The sequence below is a fragment of the Bactrocera oleae genome, chromosome 3 (assembly GCF_042242935.1).
Source record: "Bactrocera oleae isolate idBacOlea1 chromosome 3, idBacOlea1, whole genome shotgun sequence".
Taxonomy (NCBI): Eukaryota; Metazoa; Arthropoda; class Insecta; order Diptera; family Tephritidae; genus Bactrocera; species Bactrocera oleae.
This window is the reverse complement of record NC_091537.1, coordinates 88,694,253-88,711,143: the sequence shown is the minus strand read 5'-3', so window position 1 is coordinate 88,711,143 and position 16,891 is coordinate 88,694,253. Positions and strand designations below refer to the sequence as shown.

Genomic DNA, 16,891 nt, shown 5'->3' with positions numbered 1-16,891 from the left:
GGTGGCTCATCAGAAAAGTCTCAATTACAAAATTTGTTAAGTAATTGATATGTAACAAAAAATATTATATTCTTTCGTCGAAAAGTAAAAATACATATTGTTTTATACAGATTAATAAAATATTAGTTAAAACTATGTTACATTTTATTTTATTACGTGCCCTTTGCATGTGTCTCCAAGACAACCCAGTGGTAGCTTACTGCCAATCAGCTGTTTTTGTTTTGATTGCGTCAAATATAACGATGGAAGTCACTTAAATAACAACAAATGCTTAGGTGAAAACAAAATTTAATAAGGCTCACTTGAAAAACATTCAAATAAAGCCTATTATCCACAGAAATTGAAATATATTTCCGTTTACGAGCACAGGTACCTGTAAGTAAAATTCGGCAATATTAGTGGTAAAAATAACAGCTTACTTTCATATATTAATTAAAGTAATTCATTTGTTAAAATGTTGCTGAGAGGTAGACAAATTACGCTACTATCAAGCCTATGTTGGCGAACCGCTGCTTTGCAATTTAGAGAAATGCATATAAAGCGTACGGAACTATACAAGGTAACTAGAAGTTTTACTACTAAGAGTTATCAGTACATATATAGCTTTTCTTAAACACAGAAATGCTTTCGTATTTTGGGCGTTAATGAAGCAGCTGACCAGAACACTGTGCGCAATGCTTATATCGATCTCGTAAAGCGTGTACATCCCGACTCTGGCCTACCAGAAGCAAGCGCTGAACGTTTTCAAGAAGTAGATGAAGCATTCAAAATATTGCAAGAAAAATTTGCAAAAAATCGACGAAATATCTCTGAAGATGAGGAAGAGGAAGTATTTGATATAAAACATACAGCACCACAACATCGTCAATATTTAAGTTATGACGGCATTGGAGTAGGTAATCCTTTTCAGAGGCAAAAACAATACCAGCAAGTTAAAGCAATGAAAGCGCAAGAACGTGTACTCAGCCATCGTGTTGAAAAATCACAAGCAGGTGAACGTACAATTATGAAAAAAGGCACATTTTATAAGAATCATGCCATCAAAACAAAGTACGGTTTTGATCGTATATGTGAGGATCTCATTCAAGAGGCTATGGCAAAAGGTGACTTTGACAATTTGAAGTGTGCTGGCAAACCTTTAAGTAGCGCGCAAACGCAAAATCCTTATTTAGATTTTACAACGCACAAGTTGAATAAAATTCTGCTTGATAACGGTTTTACACCTGAATGGATTATGCTGCACCGCGATATACGTGAAGCAGTGGAAAAACTTAAAAAAGAGTTGCGTGCAGAACGTGCTTTCTTTGGTGACTATCCGTTTGATGAAGATGAGAATCGCGCTTGGCGAGCAGTTCTACAGCGTTATAACGATGATGTAAAAGATATTAATAAAAATATAGATAAATATAATCTAATTGTGCCAATACTGCAAAATCAACTTTTCCGCTTAAATATCGAAAAATTATCTGATCAAGTGATTAGTGATCCAGAAGCACTCAAGCACTTCAAAAAACAGAAGAAACCACCGAGTGAACCTCCGAGTTCGGGAAATACTGCAAAAAACGAAATATTTTCGTTTTTTGGTTCACTTTTTTGAATAATATTAAAATATTTTTATTTGAATTTGTCGAAGGATATGAAGGCACACATGTTTGTTTGTGTATGTGATTTTAAGCCACTGAAGGCTAGCGTGATTTGTTAATACTGTTTGAATATTAGAAATAAATTATATAGATAATATTTTCTTAATTAAGCTTTTATTTTAACCTATTTTTACAAGTTTCATAAACTTTATTATACAAACTACATTTTTTTATTATAAATGCTATCGTTGTTTTTCATTGTACTGGTATACATATGTAAATATATGAAGATTTCACGGATTTCAGTGTTCGAAAAGCAGTGTTGCTAATCCCAAGGCGTGCGTAGACGTTGCCCAAACTTATATTTGAAGTAGAATGTGGCTATAAGAAATATTTCTATTACCCCCAAAAATGGTTTATTGTAAATAAAAAAAAAATTAGGTGAAAATCACTTTGCCATCCTCACTCAATTTGACTGATTCTGTGGCCAACAGTTGCAACGCTTTTGGGAAAGCAAAGTGCTCCGCCACATGTATGCGGTTTGTTAAACTTTCTTCGGTATCGTTCGGCAGTATAGGCACGCTAGCTTGTACAATAATGCCACCGGTATCAACACCCTAAAAATTGTGAAATGAAATCCATAAATATGAAGTTAAAACAAGTTATTTGCATATACCGCTTACCTCATCCACAAAGTGTACTGTACAGCCAGACTCCTTATCGCCAGCATCAAGCGCCTTCTGCTGCACTTTCAAACCGGGATGTTTAGGCAACAACGACGGATGTATATTCACTAAGCGACCCTTCCACTGACGTACAAACTGTTCACTCAACACACGCATAAATCCAGCCAAACACACTAAATCCACGTTGTGCTCCATCAATTTTTTACTCATTTCCGCATCGAAGTCCTCGCGTTTTGCGTACTCCTTATGAGAGACCACCACGGAGGGTATGCCAGCCTTTTTCGCGCGCTCAAGACCTAATACATTCGCTTTATTCGATATTACCAAGACGATGTCGGCGTGCACACCTTGTGAGGTATCGCGACAAGCGTCGATGAGCGCTTGCAGATTACTGCCTGTGCCGGAGATCAGCACCGCAGCCCGTTTACGTGCCTTCTTTTGTAATTTCTGTGCGCGCTGTAAGCAACCTTGGAAGTTTTCGACCACAACCTGTGGGGCTTCAGATTTAGTGCGTTTTACCACCACTCCTACGCGTGTCGCGCTCTCACGATACTGTAACTCCGCTAACACAGACTGTTCATATTTCGGTGCAACCACTAAAATTACGCCAAGTCCACAATTGTAGGTGCGTTGCATTTCTTGTGGCGCTACATTACCCTGCGCGGCAAGCCAACCAAAGACGGGTGGTATGTTCCACTGTTTGGCATCCAGTTGCACAGCTAAATTTTTAGGTAATACGCGTGGTATATTCTCTGTTAGACCGCCGCCGGTAATATGTGCCAAGGCTTTGATATGACCCTGTTGCACGAGTGGCAGCAGTGCTTTGACATAAATGCGCGTGGGTGTAAGGAATTCTTCGCCGAAAGTGTGTTGACTGAAAGGCGCTTTGTCTTCGAATGTAACTCCAGCTTGTTTCATAATGGCATGTACAAGACTGAAACCATTGCTATGCACACCGGAGGACGGCAGGCCGATGAGTATATCGCCTGAACGTATTTCGTCAGTGCGTGGCAGCAGGCGACTGTATTCAGCAATACCAAGTGAGAAACCGGCAAGATCGTACACATCGGATGCATAAAGCAGCGGTACCTCAGCAATATGTGTCTCTAAAGCATAAAACAAATGAAATTCCTATTTGATATGGAAGCACTTCTTGTACTCACCCACTAAACTGCTGCCTGCTTGCGCCGCGCCTTCAATCACGCCGCCAGTTATCGTAGTTGCCGTTTCTTCCACCAAATCACCGCACGCATAATAGCTCGAGAAGGTCAAGGGTTCAGCGCCATTGCACAATATGTCATTCACACACATCGCGACCAAGTCAATGCCAACCGTGCCATTGCGTTCCGTTTGTTGCGCGATCTTAATTTTAGTACCCACACCATCAGTGCCCAACACCAGTACTGGGTCCTTGTATGTCTTTGGAACGCTCATCAAACGTCTGCCCAGTTTTGTGGTTAAAGTTTCATTGCGCTGTTGTGTCAAAGCGCCATCGCATAGCTCCAAAGCTAAGTCACGTTCATGCGGCTCATCCAAAGTACGCGTATTTCTTTCGGATAGACCGCCAAAACGTTCGACGATTTTCTCCAAACCCTCTACAAAGTTACGCACTTCAATTTGATGTTTTTGGTGGCACGACTGCATTTTACGTTTCAACACACCGAACACTTTGGCGCCGGCGCCAAGCAGACTCTTCCAAACGGTGCACCTCTTTGGCACAATCATAACAAGCCCAATACCACAGTTCAGATTGTCCAAAAGTGTTTGCGGATTCAAGCGTAACTTGCCTACTAACCAGCCATAAATCGGTGGAATTTTGAGATCACCAAAGTCTAGAGATATCTCATGGTCTGGCGGTATAATGCGTTGCACATCTGGCAGCAAACCCGTGGTTATATGAGAAATAGCCTTGACTTCGCATTCGCGTAAAAGCGCAAGCACTTCTTTTACATAGATTCTGGAGGGTTCACAGAGCTGTTGACCTGTGTAAAAACTAGCACATGCTAAGCATTAGTCTTTTAAGAGTGTTCAAACATTTTACCTAGCGTTTTAGTCTCATCGCCGAATTCGCTCTTAACGGTCAAATCAATATCAGCCATCTCAAGTTGTTTTAGCAGCGCGTGGAAACCTGCACAATGCAGCCCATTCGCTGGTAACGATATCAGTAAATCTCCCTCCTCATATTGTTGGAATTTTGGCAATTCCTTGCCAGCCTCAAGTATGCCCACGCTATAACCGGCGATGTCATATTTGCCTACCACATAGACTGAGGGCATTTCAGCGGTCTCACCACCCAAGAGCGCACAACCCGCCACGCGACAACCGTCGGAAATACCCTTTACGATTTGTGCAGCAATCGGCACTTGTAGCTTACCACAAGCTATGTAGTCCAAGAAGGCAACTGGTTCTGCGCCCGACTCTAGCACATCATTGACACACATAGCGAGTAGGTCATAGCCGATACTTTCATACATTTCATGTTCGAGTGCGAGTTTGATCTTGGTGCCCACCCCATTAATGGCTTCACAGATCACAGGATTTTTGTAATTAAGCTGTGTGTGGGAAATATAATGAAGATTTAACGTTTTTTTACATGGGCTTGAAAGTTTTTTTGCTCACCTCATTCAGGCGGAATAAGCCACCGAATCCGCCCAAACCGCCCACAACACCGGGTCTTTGTGTACCGCGAGACAACGGTTTTATGCGTTGCACCAGATCATCACCCGCATCTATGTCAACACCGCTATCCTTGTAGGAGAGCGCTTTGAATGTCGGAACGAACGTCTTTAGCCTGCCAAGTAATTGAAACACCATTAGTTTGATTTTTTTGTGCATAAGTTTCATACAAAAGATTTATTAAAATTGACACTTCATATATGTAAGGAATGCGTTAAGCCAAATAATTACATTTTGAATGCTTTTTCTGCAATATCGGTACGAAATTGTGCGCCAGCGCCCGAAAATGTGATTCCTTGACATATCATGGTGGCATCAGCCGCCGCTTGCCGCAAATCTTCTCGCAGCGCTACCGCTATCAACACACGTCCACCATTTGTGAGATACTGACCGGCCTTGTTGATCGCTACGCCGCTATGAAAGATCAATTCGTCAGCCGTATTTGGTTGTATGCCTATTTTGGTGACAAACCCATAAGAAAAGATAGAGAAATTCGTATAATTTAATACTTTGAAGCAACTACTACGATTATGTACCCTCGATAATGCAACCCTTTGTCGAGGTCTCTGGATAGCCAGCACTGGCCATGACTACACCAACGGCACTTACATCCTCACGCCACTGTAGTTGCACTTCCTTCAGACGATTCTCACAGCAAGCGCTCATTACGGCATACAAATCAGACTCGAGTAATGGCAATATGACTTGGGTTTCCGGATCACCAAAACGACAATTGAACTCCAACACCCTTGGGCCATCAGCGGTCAACATTAGACCCGCATAGAGTACACCACAATAGTGTATACCCTCCTGGCGTAAAGCGTCTACAGCTTTCTGCAGTATAGCTCTATTAATGCGTTCCAGATCGGCGGGCGGTATTAATGGACAGGGGCAATAGGCGCCCATGCCACCGGTATTCGGTCCCTCGTCACCTTCGCGCAGACGCTTGTGATCCTGTGCGGGCAACATAGCCTGAGCATATTGTGTATCAACAAATGCGAGCACGGATACTTCCTCGCCAACGAGTAATTCTTCTATGACTACGGTTTCACCAGCATTACCGTATTTGCGTTGACCCAGTATCTCATCGACTGCCTGACAGGCCTCGACGGTATCTGCTGCAACCACGACACCTTTGCCGGCGGCCAAACCAGCAGCTTTCACCACGAGCGCTTTGTAGGGGGCGCTACATTTTAAGGACAAAAATAGGCGTTATTTAAAAGGTGCAAAGTGTGGGAAACCAATTAATCCCGTTATCAGAAATCTTTAATAATAGAGACATTTTATAAATGTCGATTTGAGAAGAAATTAAAATATTGGTTGGATCTAATATTGAAGCTCAGAGACGGTATATCAGTCTGAAAGTGTTATGTACCAGCTCAGTTGAGTTTCTTGGATTGCGATATACCTATTTTATTCAATATGATATCACAGAATTTTTTTCTATCGCTATGAATAATAATGGAGCTGGGTAAAACTTTAATAGCCTTACACTACTAATCACAACTCTAATTCTAAATCGTTTCTTTACCCACCTATTTATAAACTCCTTAGCCTGATTCACATCGGTAAAAGACGCGTACCGCGCAGTCGGAATGCTATGCCGCAGCATAAAGTCCTTGGCCCACTTTTTGTCCGACTCAATTTGAGCGCCCTTCTTATTGGGACCAAAACAACGTACACCAGCCTGGTTGAGAGCATCACCCAGCCCATTGGCTAAGGGATCTTCCGGACCAACAATAACCAAATCAATTGATTGTTTCTTACACCAGCTGGCGATGCCCTGAAAAAGAAAAGGAAAGTTTAACGAAAATTATAATATACATATGTACGTACAAGTAAGTATATAGATTGTGATGAGTGCAGATCTAAAATAACGGTAATCAGATTACGTGTGTGACTGTGTGAACTGTATCACTTTGAATACAATTGCTCATCAAGGTCAAGTCCGTGGCGTTCCCATCACATAAATTTCTTAGTGGGAAAAATAATTTTATGGCAAAGGTCAATCAACTACTTCCTACAAATTAGCTTTGTATAATATATACCAACGGTGAGCTTAATGAATAATATTAGTAAGTAATACAAGAAATAGCTAATTTTAGTTTATAGTTTTGAATAATGTTTGCGAGCATTTTTTCCTGACACCTCATAAGTATAAAACAATTATTAATTCTTGATCATAAAATGTCTATGGGTTTTTATTGTAATTTAAAATTGTTATAATTTTCTAATGTACTTCTATAGATACAAATATGTATATAAATTATGCAACTAGTTTATCGAAATGAAAATAACGAAAAAGTAAAGAATATTTAGGTGCTAAAATAGTTAACTACACAAATGACCAAATACGGATTCAAATGTTGTGCCATTTCGACTATTTTAATTTAAATTGGTTGACTGATTTATTTCACCAACGGCTTATTAACCCACGCTTAATAAAATACTACTTTAACTTTATTTAGAACTAGTTTAAATTAAACTCTGAATAATAAAAATATGTGAGAGATAGATTGGAAGATTAAAAAAAAAACACAAAACACATAAATATAATATTTTAAAGCTGCGATTAAAAATTTGCATTATGGAAAAATAAATGGTGATTTTTTTGAGACATGTGGTTTTCAAGAAGAATAGCCAAGAATTTAGTTGTATTATAAAGATAAATAAAAATAATAAAATTATTTCAGGCAAGCGACAATTTCCTTCAATAAATTTATTGTTTCGTTGGCTGTATGGCATGTAGCGCCGTCTTGTTGAAACCAAAGGTCGTCCACAACAACATCCTCCAATATAGGCACGAAAAAGTAATATTTACCATTATTTTGGTAATAAATTTACACGATTTGCAAATGTTGTTCCGAAGTAAGTATTTTCATTATGAAATGGCAAGCCAAACTGAGTATATATATATTATATAAAGTAACAGCTGTCAAAAATACCAATCCCGGAAAAAGTAGTGCCTCATTGAAAACCACACCTCTAAACAAAACACTCTTATATTGATTTCTCTTCCGCACTTGTTCTTGTTAATCGTGATCATTTCAAAACTTCAAAACTTGATAGCGAAAAATAAAACTTAATATAAGTTAGCAAAGAAATAAATGACGCAAGCTTTTCGTCAATTAAAAATATGCTTAAAATAATCAAAAAAAATATAACAAAAAACATAAAAAATTAAAAAAGTTGTTTATATTTAGTAAAATATAATGTATATATATATATATACAAGTATATGTAGGTACACAATTTTCATTTAATGAAGCTTAGCGACTTAATCAATAGTTTTTAAAATCCATATTTTGTTACAAAAAACTAAACTAACCTAAATACTGCATCAGCTGTGATCTTGTTGTTTATATTCTAACACCATAGAGTGCCATCTGAGCAAATATAATCCGGACTGACAAAGAGTACAACATTTTCACGAATTTTACTACAAAACTTTACTATTAAAATAGACGATGGCCTTCAGCGAATTTCGGTGTTTTTGATTTCGGATGACGCTGGTATAGCAACGCGATTATAAAGTCGCTCCTATTCAACCGTCAATCTGACCGACGCGTCGGTGCATCCTGTCAATAACAAAAGAGGATCTGACGACAGATTTTGGCCGGTTTGAGGTATAAAAAGCTGCGACGCTGGAGTCGGCCTCGTCATCATAGAGCTGACAAACCACTCGACGTTAATTAATTGTCATGAAAGCAACACAAAGGCTCACAAGGAACTGTTGCGCGAAAAGATGTTGATATTCATAAACTTATGTAAACCTAGTAATGCTGCTTCTGATGAATGTAGAGCCCTCAGCTCGTCAGACGTTGTGTTTGCAAAAGATTCAGGTTTTTTGATACGAGTCTAGCATTGAGACGCTACATATCCAAAACATTCACAAAAATGTGTTGAGTTGATCCATAAGAGATGTTGAGATCCTCTGCTATCTCTCTGATGTTAATACAACGATCGCACCGTTTATTTAACTTATTCGTTGCTAATGTCCTTAACAGAGGTCGATGGACGACTCCCATGAGGCAAGATTTCGATCACTTGACGACTTACACTGAATACTTTTTCGAACTCAAATACTTGTGTTCGTAATAAAGTCGACTCTCCAAAATACAATGCTGCAACATTTTCAACGATTCCGTAGGCGAGATTACATTGGAAACACAAAATTTCAAGCAAGCTCTATGTTAAATTTCAATTGTTCTAGTATGTTTTTTCGGATCAGTCCGATATGAGTAGATACCCCTTCCGCAATCAATACGCGACTGACCTTAGAACCTTAATCTAATGTCGTTATATTACAGAACTTATACAGTTCTTTTTTTCTTCATACTATTGCTTTCGGAAATGAGAATTTACCAAATCAGCAAGGCTTTTGTTCTCTCAGTCTATGTTCCATACTTGTTTTTACCTATTCAATAATTTTAACTATAAGAAAATTAACTCATCCAATTAATTGTATGGGCTTGTTGTGCTTTACTTAATAGCACATAAATAAAATGTCCCTACACTCTTTTAATTATAACTTAGGTAAGTCAAATTCTGCTGTCTCAAAAATTTAAAAACGACTCATTCAAAAACAAAATGAAAGTGCGCTTTGCGTGTGAGGATTTGTTATGAAACTTTTTTCATAAAAGGGATCTATCGAAAATTAAAAAAAAAGGATTGGTTTAGTCGCGGTCATAATTAACTTTCACCTAGCATAAGGATATATATAGCTTTCGAAACAGCGAAACTTTCGCTTGTCTTTTTATTGTTCTTCGAGGGATTATAGCTTCGATAAAAAAAAATGGAAAGCACCCTTGAAAATATTAAACTAAGAATTTATAAAAATTAAGACAAAACTAAAATTGGCACAATGTTTTCAAGAAACACCATAAAGTATAAACTAAAATAATTATAACATGATTATATAATATTTGGGAAAAAAATAAAACAAAACCTTTGACGTTAACTGACATTGACTTAGTTTATAGAGCGCCAACATCGACAGCATTCACAGCAACAACAATAAGAAGAGCACACAAAACCATTAACGCCAAAACTGACAACAACATGACAACTTCCGAAATAGGCGAATCTCATTTAAGCAGATGGTCAAGACGAGTGCAGAACGACATACCGATCAGACATAAATCAACAGCATCGAAAATATATGAATATATATATGTGGCCGCAAAAGCTTGTGAATTTGTTTTAACACTGATGAAGTTGTTAGATGTTAACGAGATAGATGTGCAAAACATTTTACTGCTGCATTATATGCAAATTCCTGTTCGTACTTATTGCTTCGTGTAAAAGCAAATTTAAAATAGTTTTTTCACACAAGCGTTGTGATTGAGCACAACTTGGATTTACTCTATATTTTTTAGTTAGTTTGAACTACAAAAAAGTGTTGCGCTGGCTCGGCTGAGACGTTGTACCCACGCGGTCGATTCTTGTTATTGGTACAACTCGTCAGCCAGCCAGCGAGTGAGAATAAAGTTTTAATTTATTGAAGCTATTAATGTGCGGAAAAAGACAACAATCAGCAGGCTGGTGCTTCGAAAATGGTAATGTGACGGACTGACCCGAGATGCTCAATATAAAAGCTTTGGAGGCAGGTTAAGAGCAACAGTTACACTTTTGATTTGGTAGATCAAGCAGTAGACGCATTAACTGTGAACATAAAATGAAACTATTTGTAAGGAAACCCCAATTTAATAAACAAAAAATTTGTTTGATAATAATTTTTTTTAGAAAGTGTTAAAAATGTCGCTAAAACTTCACCTTTCTCTCGCTTTTGCATTATTCAATTCTATTTTGTAGTGTATTTTAATGATCGGCATTTTGGCTGCGGGCGCGCAGGCACGTAGTGATAAATATTTTGGTGCGAAATACCATGTGCCAACAAAAGCAACAACACGCCAGCAAACAGCAAAAACAACAACCAGCAAAACAAACTTCCCGCAGCGACAAACAACGGACGTTTACAAACATCCGAACAGCATTGCCGCCGGCCGTCGCAGTAATGCTGGACCAAATGTGCCGATCTTGCGTAATGAGCAAGAAATGAGAAACAATGGCCGCTATCACTATCAATACGAAACGGGCAATGGCATTAGTGGCATGGAGCAGGGGACCGCTGGTGTTGCAATCAAAGGCGCCTCCAGCTATGTCTCACCCGAAGGTGTTGAAATCAAGCTATCCTACACGGCGGATGAAACTGGCTATCATCCGGTGGGCGATCACATTCCCAAGACACCCGAATATGTGTTGCGCGCTCTCGAATATATACGCACACACCCCTTCAAGGTGATAAAGGCCGGCGATGTGCACCCACGACTGTCCACTGAGATAGCGCCACCATTACTTACCCCCATCAACCCGCGAAATTTCAACTACAAGTCGAGTAGCTTCAATAGCAAAAGCGCTGCGACGAAGCGTCCGAGTCAACGGAATGCTAGTCGCAACGATGTAAGGCGTCGTTTTTGAAGAGTGTCTGTTTTACGTCTACTGTAAAACGAATCTCACTCTCTGATGTAGCGTAGATAAGAGGAAAATGTATTATAATTTATTTTTAATGAATTTAACGAATTCCATGCCCATTACTTAGCTGACAGACCAATGCACTCATTCCTAGTTAATTACAATCGCACAACACTGTTATAGTATATTCGTATGTATAAAATATATAAACTGGTTAAGAAAAGTTGTTTAATTTATTCGTCGGAATATTAGGATTGCAATGGGGTTTTAGCGATATGTAAGTTCTAATCCATCAAAAGGGGTACGTCACTGCCTGAGCTTACCCTTTTCACAATTAGTGGACTAAACGACAAGTAAAATTGTATACCCGTTCTGAGAGCTTAAAGCTTAGTCTCCAATAATAATAAAGAAATATAATAAAGATCTTCAAAATTGTTAGCTTGATTATGAAGATTTTTTTTTTCTAACCCAACGCTGAAAACTATATATAACAGGCTATTGAAAAAATAGTTTATAAGAAAATTTCCTGAACAAGCAAATACCCTGAACCTTTAAAGATGGGCTTAGAAGTTTTCTACATTAATTTAAAAGCTTTGGAATGACCTTTAAGAAAGACGGCAGTTTAACAGTAATCGTCCGTCTAACCGTTTGTCTACTACGTTAGTTCTGCAGAGATCTCAAGATCTATGAAGACCCATAATATTAATTGATTAGTCTCTGCACAAAATATTTGCTGGAAAGCTAGAAACCAGAAGTGGTATTGATATTAATGGACGAGGTTTTCTATTCAAAAAAATATGAGTCGGAAAATTTCGAAGAAGAAAATAATCTTATGAGAAAATCATAAATTAAAAATTAAATAACAAAAACTTAAATATCAAATTGAGTTCATTTCTTTTAAAGCTTTCCGAAGAAAAAATATAAAGAGAAGTTAAGCAGCAAGTCATAGGATCAAATCCCAATGGCTAGTCTCCAAGACCGCTATATATAAAGTTATGCGACCTATATGAGACAATGGAGGGAGAGGGAAAGAGCGTAGACAAAACAATCTATCTTTTGCGTTTTTGAAGCAATAAAGCAAAAATATTTTTTATGATTGGCAACCCTTTAAAGAACGTTTTCCGTTTCATTTTGTCTATAATCATTTCACTTAACCGTTATCGCAAATATTTTAAATTTTTCAGCGATAACTAAACACATTCATCTTGTTTGCATATAGCAACTTGTAAGAGATTGTTCTCAAAAATGGCAGCATTATCGCTAAAAGCTTGTATTGAGATTTAGACTCTATAATTCAATACTTGAAAGTACTATCTGATGGCACATGACACTCGACAACTAAGTAAAACTATTTCCTACTTGTTTCTACGTGCATTTGAAATTTTAAAATATATTTTAAGTATATGCGTTGGAAAACCTATAAATAACTACTTGAAGACGTGCTTTTTGAAACTTTTTTTTATACATATGTATACATAGTACATAGTAGAGATGATCAGGGTTCCAAGTATTATTGAGAACAGCTATCAATACTGCTGACTAAGCTGAAATCTTTTATTTGATTACTAAATCAATACATACTTTTCGGGAAGTTTTTGAAAACAGTAATGTCTTACTCCCTTGAGCTTAACTTATTACTGTAAACTAAAATCAAAATGAGTCGGTTTATAAAACAAACAATCGCTTCAAAACTTAAAGATGTACATATATTTGTGGAGTTAGATATCCTTCTATATGCAGCAGATATTCCTAGGGCTGTGCAGTCGGATCCAACGTTTAGCACTTCGGTTAAAAGCTCGTGCCCAGTTGGAACTGAAATGGCAGATATCTCAGCACTAAAACAATGCGGTTCAACCCTCGAACCTATATACCAGAAGAGTTCAAAGCTAAGCGGAAATTCCTGATGTGGGTTTCATAGGAAGAATAGTCAACCGGCAGCATCAAATTTAGCCAGCAAAAATAAGTCAACTGCACAGCGGAGCTGAAACACGTAGGAACAGGTCCAAATATGATGAACTACGTACCCGAGGAACTCTCCACACACCGCTACAAACGCGAACTAATCCCTCAGTTTTTGAATTATCGATCTGATTTTGCCAACATCCTTTTTTCTTAAAGAGGCTGCTCATATGTCGGAAGCGCCAATATCGGTTCACTATAGGATATAGGGTCCATGCGAACTGAGCGATAAAAACCATGTTCTTGTAAGTAAAACCTTTTTATTTGAAGAGATTATTTCATAAAATTTGGCATAGAACATTTTCCAAAGCAACGGTACAATTTTTGAACCAATTGTTTTGATCGGATTACTACCGTTTCCATAACAGTCGGGTCTACGAACCGGAACGGACAAAATTCTGCCGCTATAACAACAACAACATCGGATTACTATAGCGTATAGTGGCCATACAAATTGGTCAATCAAAATCAAGTTCTTTTTTGAAAACTATTATTTGTGAAGGGTATTAAAGCTTAACGTTTTTAATTGTTTTTTACACACCAGCTTCGAGCGCACAAAAAAGCGCATTTTTAAATATTTTCTTTAACTCGCCGGCTCTGCAAGAAACACCTTTTATTTCGCCATTAGAATTCTCTGCAAAAGTTCAATGTCGTTATGCGCTCTAACTTAGTAATATGTGTACGTAAATATGAAACCGGCAAAACCCCAACTTACGCGACGATACACGCACACAAACAAAAAAGCTGAGTACGAGCGCCAACAACGCCAAAACGACCGACTGCGCCATGTGTTAATATTTAATTAGCTTTATATACTATATAGCTATTAAGACACTTTATTCAAAAACATACCTGGAAATCTTTCGCATTTACATCACTTAGATTGGAGCACTTGGGCACTTGTGCAATGCCATGACTGCCGGGCAATGCGTAGATCTTGACCACCTGCTCGCTCTGCGACAGTTTCCAGCAAATCGCGTGCTCGCGCCCACCGCTGCCTACCACCAACAGCTGCTTGCCGCCAACGAGCGCTGCTTTCGTAGACATTTTCCAACGCGTTGGTCTCGAAAAAACACCAACTTTTCACTAAATTACGTTGATTAAACACAAGCGAGCCGAAAAAATTTGACACTTCCGCTGCGCGTACGTTAATTGAAATTGATTTTCACAAAGCGTCAAACGCGAGACACAATGCGATAGGGGAATGTCGTGAAATTTGCGACTTTCTGCTTGACTTTTTTAAATAAATCAATAATGTCACTTCGCACTAGGTAAAACTATGCTACTATTGGTACGCACTAAGCATGCCGCGCAACAATTTGTATGTCCATTAATATTCGCTACTCGCACTCTCGTCTGGCTGTCTGTCTGTATGTTTATGTATAATATATTGTACTTGTATAGTTTGCGTGTGAGCTTGCGGCGCTGTCTGGCAAAATGTGTTCGGCGTAGTTAGTGATCGTGCGTTGTGTAGTCACGCTCGTCGAGAACCCACGTGTTTCTGCGTTATATACACAGTATACGAGTAGAGTATAGTGTGTGTATCACGTTTTTGTTGTTTTATTGCTTTTTATGATAGGCTCCAAAACGCAACGTTTTTCCGCTGGAAATGCAATGCAAGTTTCGAAAAGTTAAACAACTTTAAACCTGATACCTTCGGTATATTGTGGATCGTAGCGGTATAAGATGGAGTAGATAGCCACAAGTATTTAGTATTTGTAGAATAAAGTTGTATATATCTATGTACACATGTATGTATGTATAATGTATAGTCCAAGTTAGAGCGCCACCGAGAACCAGAACCGATGCCAACGGTTGGCAAATGAACACTGAAACTTCTACGCTTCGTCGTCGTCGTAAAGCCACCACATAAAAAGGGATGATGGAGAAGTGATAATGGATGACTGTAGCATGTTGATCGCTTAATAGGCGCGCGACTGACAAATCGACTGCCGTTAAGTTGACTCTTTTTTGCTTTCACACACAAATTTCTTATAATTTGTACACGTTTTTTTTTACCGACCACGTACATGTGTAAACTTTCCGCTTCATATGCCGGCTGCCGTACTCTGTTCATTGATTGCGTTACGGTCTTGCCATATATATGCCCCTCCAAGGCATCAGCGGTCGAGCAAACTACGCTCACAGTTCGGCGTTATTTAGACGCCCAGCACAATCAGTCTGTTGGTATTCAAATATATTCAACGAGAATAATTGATAAGAACGCTTGTCCGTAATCACTAAGCGCAAAATTATTTACAAGCTTTTTGACTACTCAAATGTCTAAAATTTTCTAAGCAAATATTTGTGTATTACAAGCATTTACTAATATTGTCTTTAGATAAACAAGCTATTATTTAAAAAAAAAAAAAAAACAATTCAGTTCGATATTAGGGTATTAGCGCTGCTAACACCCGTGGGGCTTCACGTTGAGCATTTGCCAGCGATCGTCGATCGCAGACGCCACAGCCAATGATATAGTTGAGCTTATTTGTGAGTGTGTTGGAACTATGTAGTTCAAGTGCGCCTACACGTCTAACATTTTCCAGCATGCGCGCTAGCAAGCAATGTGACAGTGTGTATGTGACCATCAATCGTTTGCTGCTGCGTTCGAAAACTAAATTTTAAGAAAAAAGGTAAGTAACTGCAGCTTAACACATGATAGACGCGAGCGCCGTGCTGACAGGAAAGAACATCTAATAAAATAATCAAACAAGAGAGAGCAAAACTCAAAAAACTTGGTGGACCCTCGTTGAGACGCTATATTAGACGGGAAGCGTGGCCTATCAACTTCCGTTGGCAGCCAGTGTCAATATTACTTTCCGAAAAACCATACAGAATATTTGAATATACAATATTATAATTTTTGCGTAATCTATATTTTGCAGCGATTTTTATTATAATTTGGCTTTTCGTATTTGTTGCTAAGAACAAATATTACTTATATGAGCATATAAAAAAATATTTATTTATACAAAATCAGCAATGAGGTCTAAGTAGTGCTTGAATACGTGTTATTATTTTCTAATTAGTGAGCTTAGCAAGCTTTTGGAGCAAAGTGTTATTGGTTTTAAATGCATTTTAATATGAGTACCTATGACGTGAATGGCTCAAGGCACTCGAAATACGCTTGCGATTTTGATAACTTTCGACGTTATGGGCTTTCAGTTTTTTTCTCAAATATATATTGTATGTAATTGTTTTTTGCTTATAAAATCAAATTTATTTCTGTACAGATCGGTTTCAAATAACGATATTAAGGGGGTATTCTGGTTTAAAAGCCCGAATCTCTTTTTAAGACCTGATAAAAAAAAACAAGAAATATTTTTACCATACATTTTTTATATGTTTTTTATTGATATTTAAAGACTACAAATCAATTATAATATTAAAACAAGAAAAAAATTCAAAAAATTCCAAGCCGGCAAAGTGAGGACTGATGAAAAAATGGCGTGTCCTGGTGTGCAAAACAGCAGGACTCCCAGTAACCCGCAATGGAAATTGTTGAGTGAT

At 38.1% G+C, this 16,891-nt stretch overlaps 3 protein-coding genes across 5 annotated transcripts; 2 read left to right on the top strand and 1 right to left on the bottom strand.

Moving 5' to 3' along the window:
* Positions 1 to 211: 211 nt before the first annotated feature.
* On the top strand, positions 212 to 1,749 carry LOC106615252 (dnaJ homolog subfamily C member 28). 3 transcript variants are annotated; one of them, XM_036359892.2, is made up of 3 exons: positions 212 to 369; positions 439 to 559; positions 620 to 1,749. In XM_036359892.2, exons 2-3 carry the CDS (start codon positions 455 to 457, stop codon positions 1,595 to 1,597), a joined length of 1,083 nt encoding a protein of 360 aa, XP_036215785.2. In that variant the 5' UTR covers positions 212 to 369; positions 439 to 454; the 3' UTR covers positions 1,598 to 1,749. The 3 variants fall into 3 exon arrangements, with proteins under 3 accessions (XP_036215785.2, XP_014086869.2, XP_036215786.2); XM_014231394.3 differs by having other exon boundaries at positions 212 to 375; XM_036359893.2 differs by having other exon boundaries at positions 212 to 559.
* Positions 1,741 to 15,187, bottom strand: Gart (trifunctional purine biosynthetic protein adenosine-3 Gart). The gene is made up of 9 exons (XM_036359891.2): positions 14,231 to 15,187; positions 6,481 to 6,728; positions 5,482 to 6,131; positions 5,177 to 5,399; positions 4,889 to 5,060; positions 4,311 to 4,821; positions 3,433 to 4,251; positions 2,267 to 3,375; positions 1,741 to 2,200 (listed from the first exon to the last, which is right to left on the bottom strand). Exons 1-9 carry the CDS (start codon positions 14,423 to 14,425, stop codon positions 2,021 to 2,023), a joined length of 4,107 nt encoding a protein of 1,368 aa, XP_036215784.2. The 5' UTR covers positions 14,426 to 15,187; the 3' UTR covers positions 1,741 to 2,020.
* On the top strand, positions 10,010 to 11,642 carry Pcp (Pupal cuticle protein). The gene is made up of 2 exons (XM_014232295.3): positions 10,010 to 10,634; positions 10,760 to 11,642. The coding sequence occupies exons 1-2, from the start codon at positions 10,623 to 10,625 to the stop codon at positions 11,423 to 11,425; spliced, it is 678 nt and encodes a 225-aa protein (XP_014087770.2). The 5' UTR covers positions 10,010 to 10,622; the 3' UTR covers positions 11,426 to 11,642.
* Positions 15,188 to 16,891: the final 1,704 nt, after the last annotated feature.

Coding starts and splice junctions, on each gene's coding strand:
- Gart (XM_036359891.2), bottom strand. CDS start 14,425: ATGTCTACGAAAGCAGCGCTCGTTGGCGGCAAGCAGCTGTTGGTGGTA. Junction 5,400..5,481: donor AAAGGGTTGCATTATCGAGG/GTACATAATCGT, acceptor TCACCAAAATAG/GCATACAACCAAATACGGCT. Junction 4,252..4,310: donor CGATGAGACTAAAACGCTAG/GTAAAATGTTTG, acceptor GTTTTTACACAG/GTCAACAGCTCTGTGAACCC.
- LOC106615252 (XM_036359892.2), top strand. CDS start 455: ATGTTGCTGAGAGGTAGACAAATTACGCTACTATCAAGCCTATGTTGG. Junction 560..619: donor AGCGTACGGAACTATACAAG/GTAACTAGAAGT, acceptor TCTTAAACACAG/AAATGCTTTCGTATTTTGGG.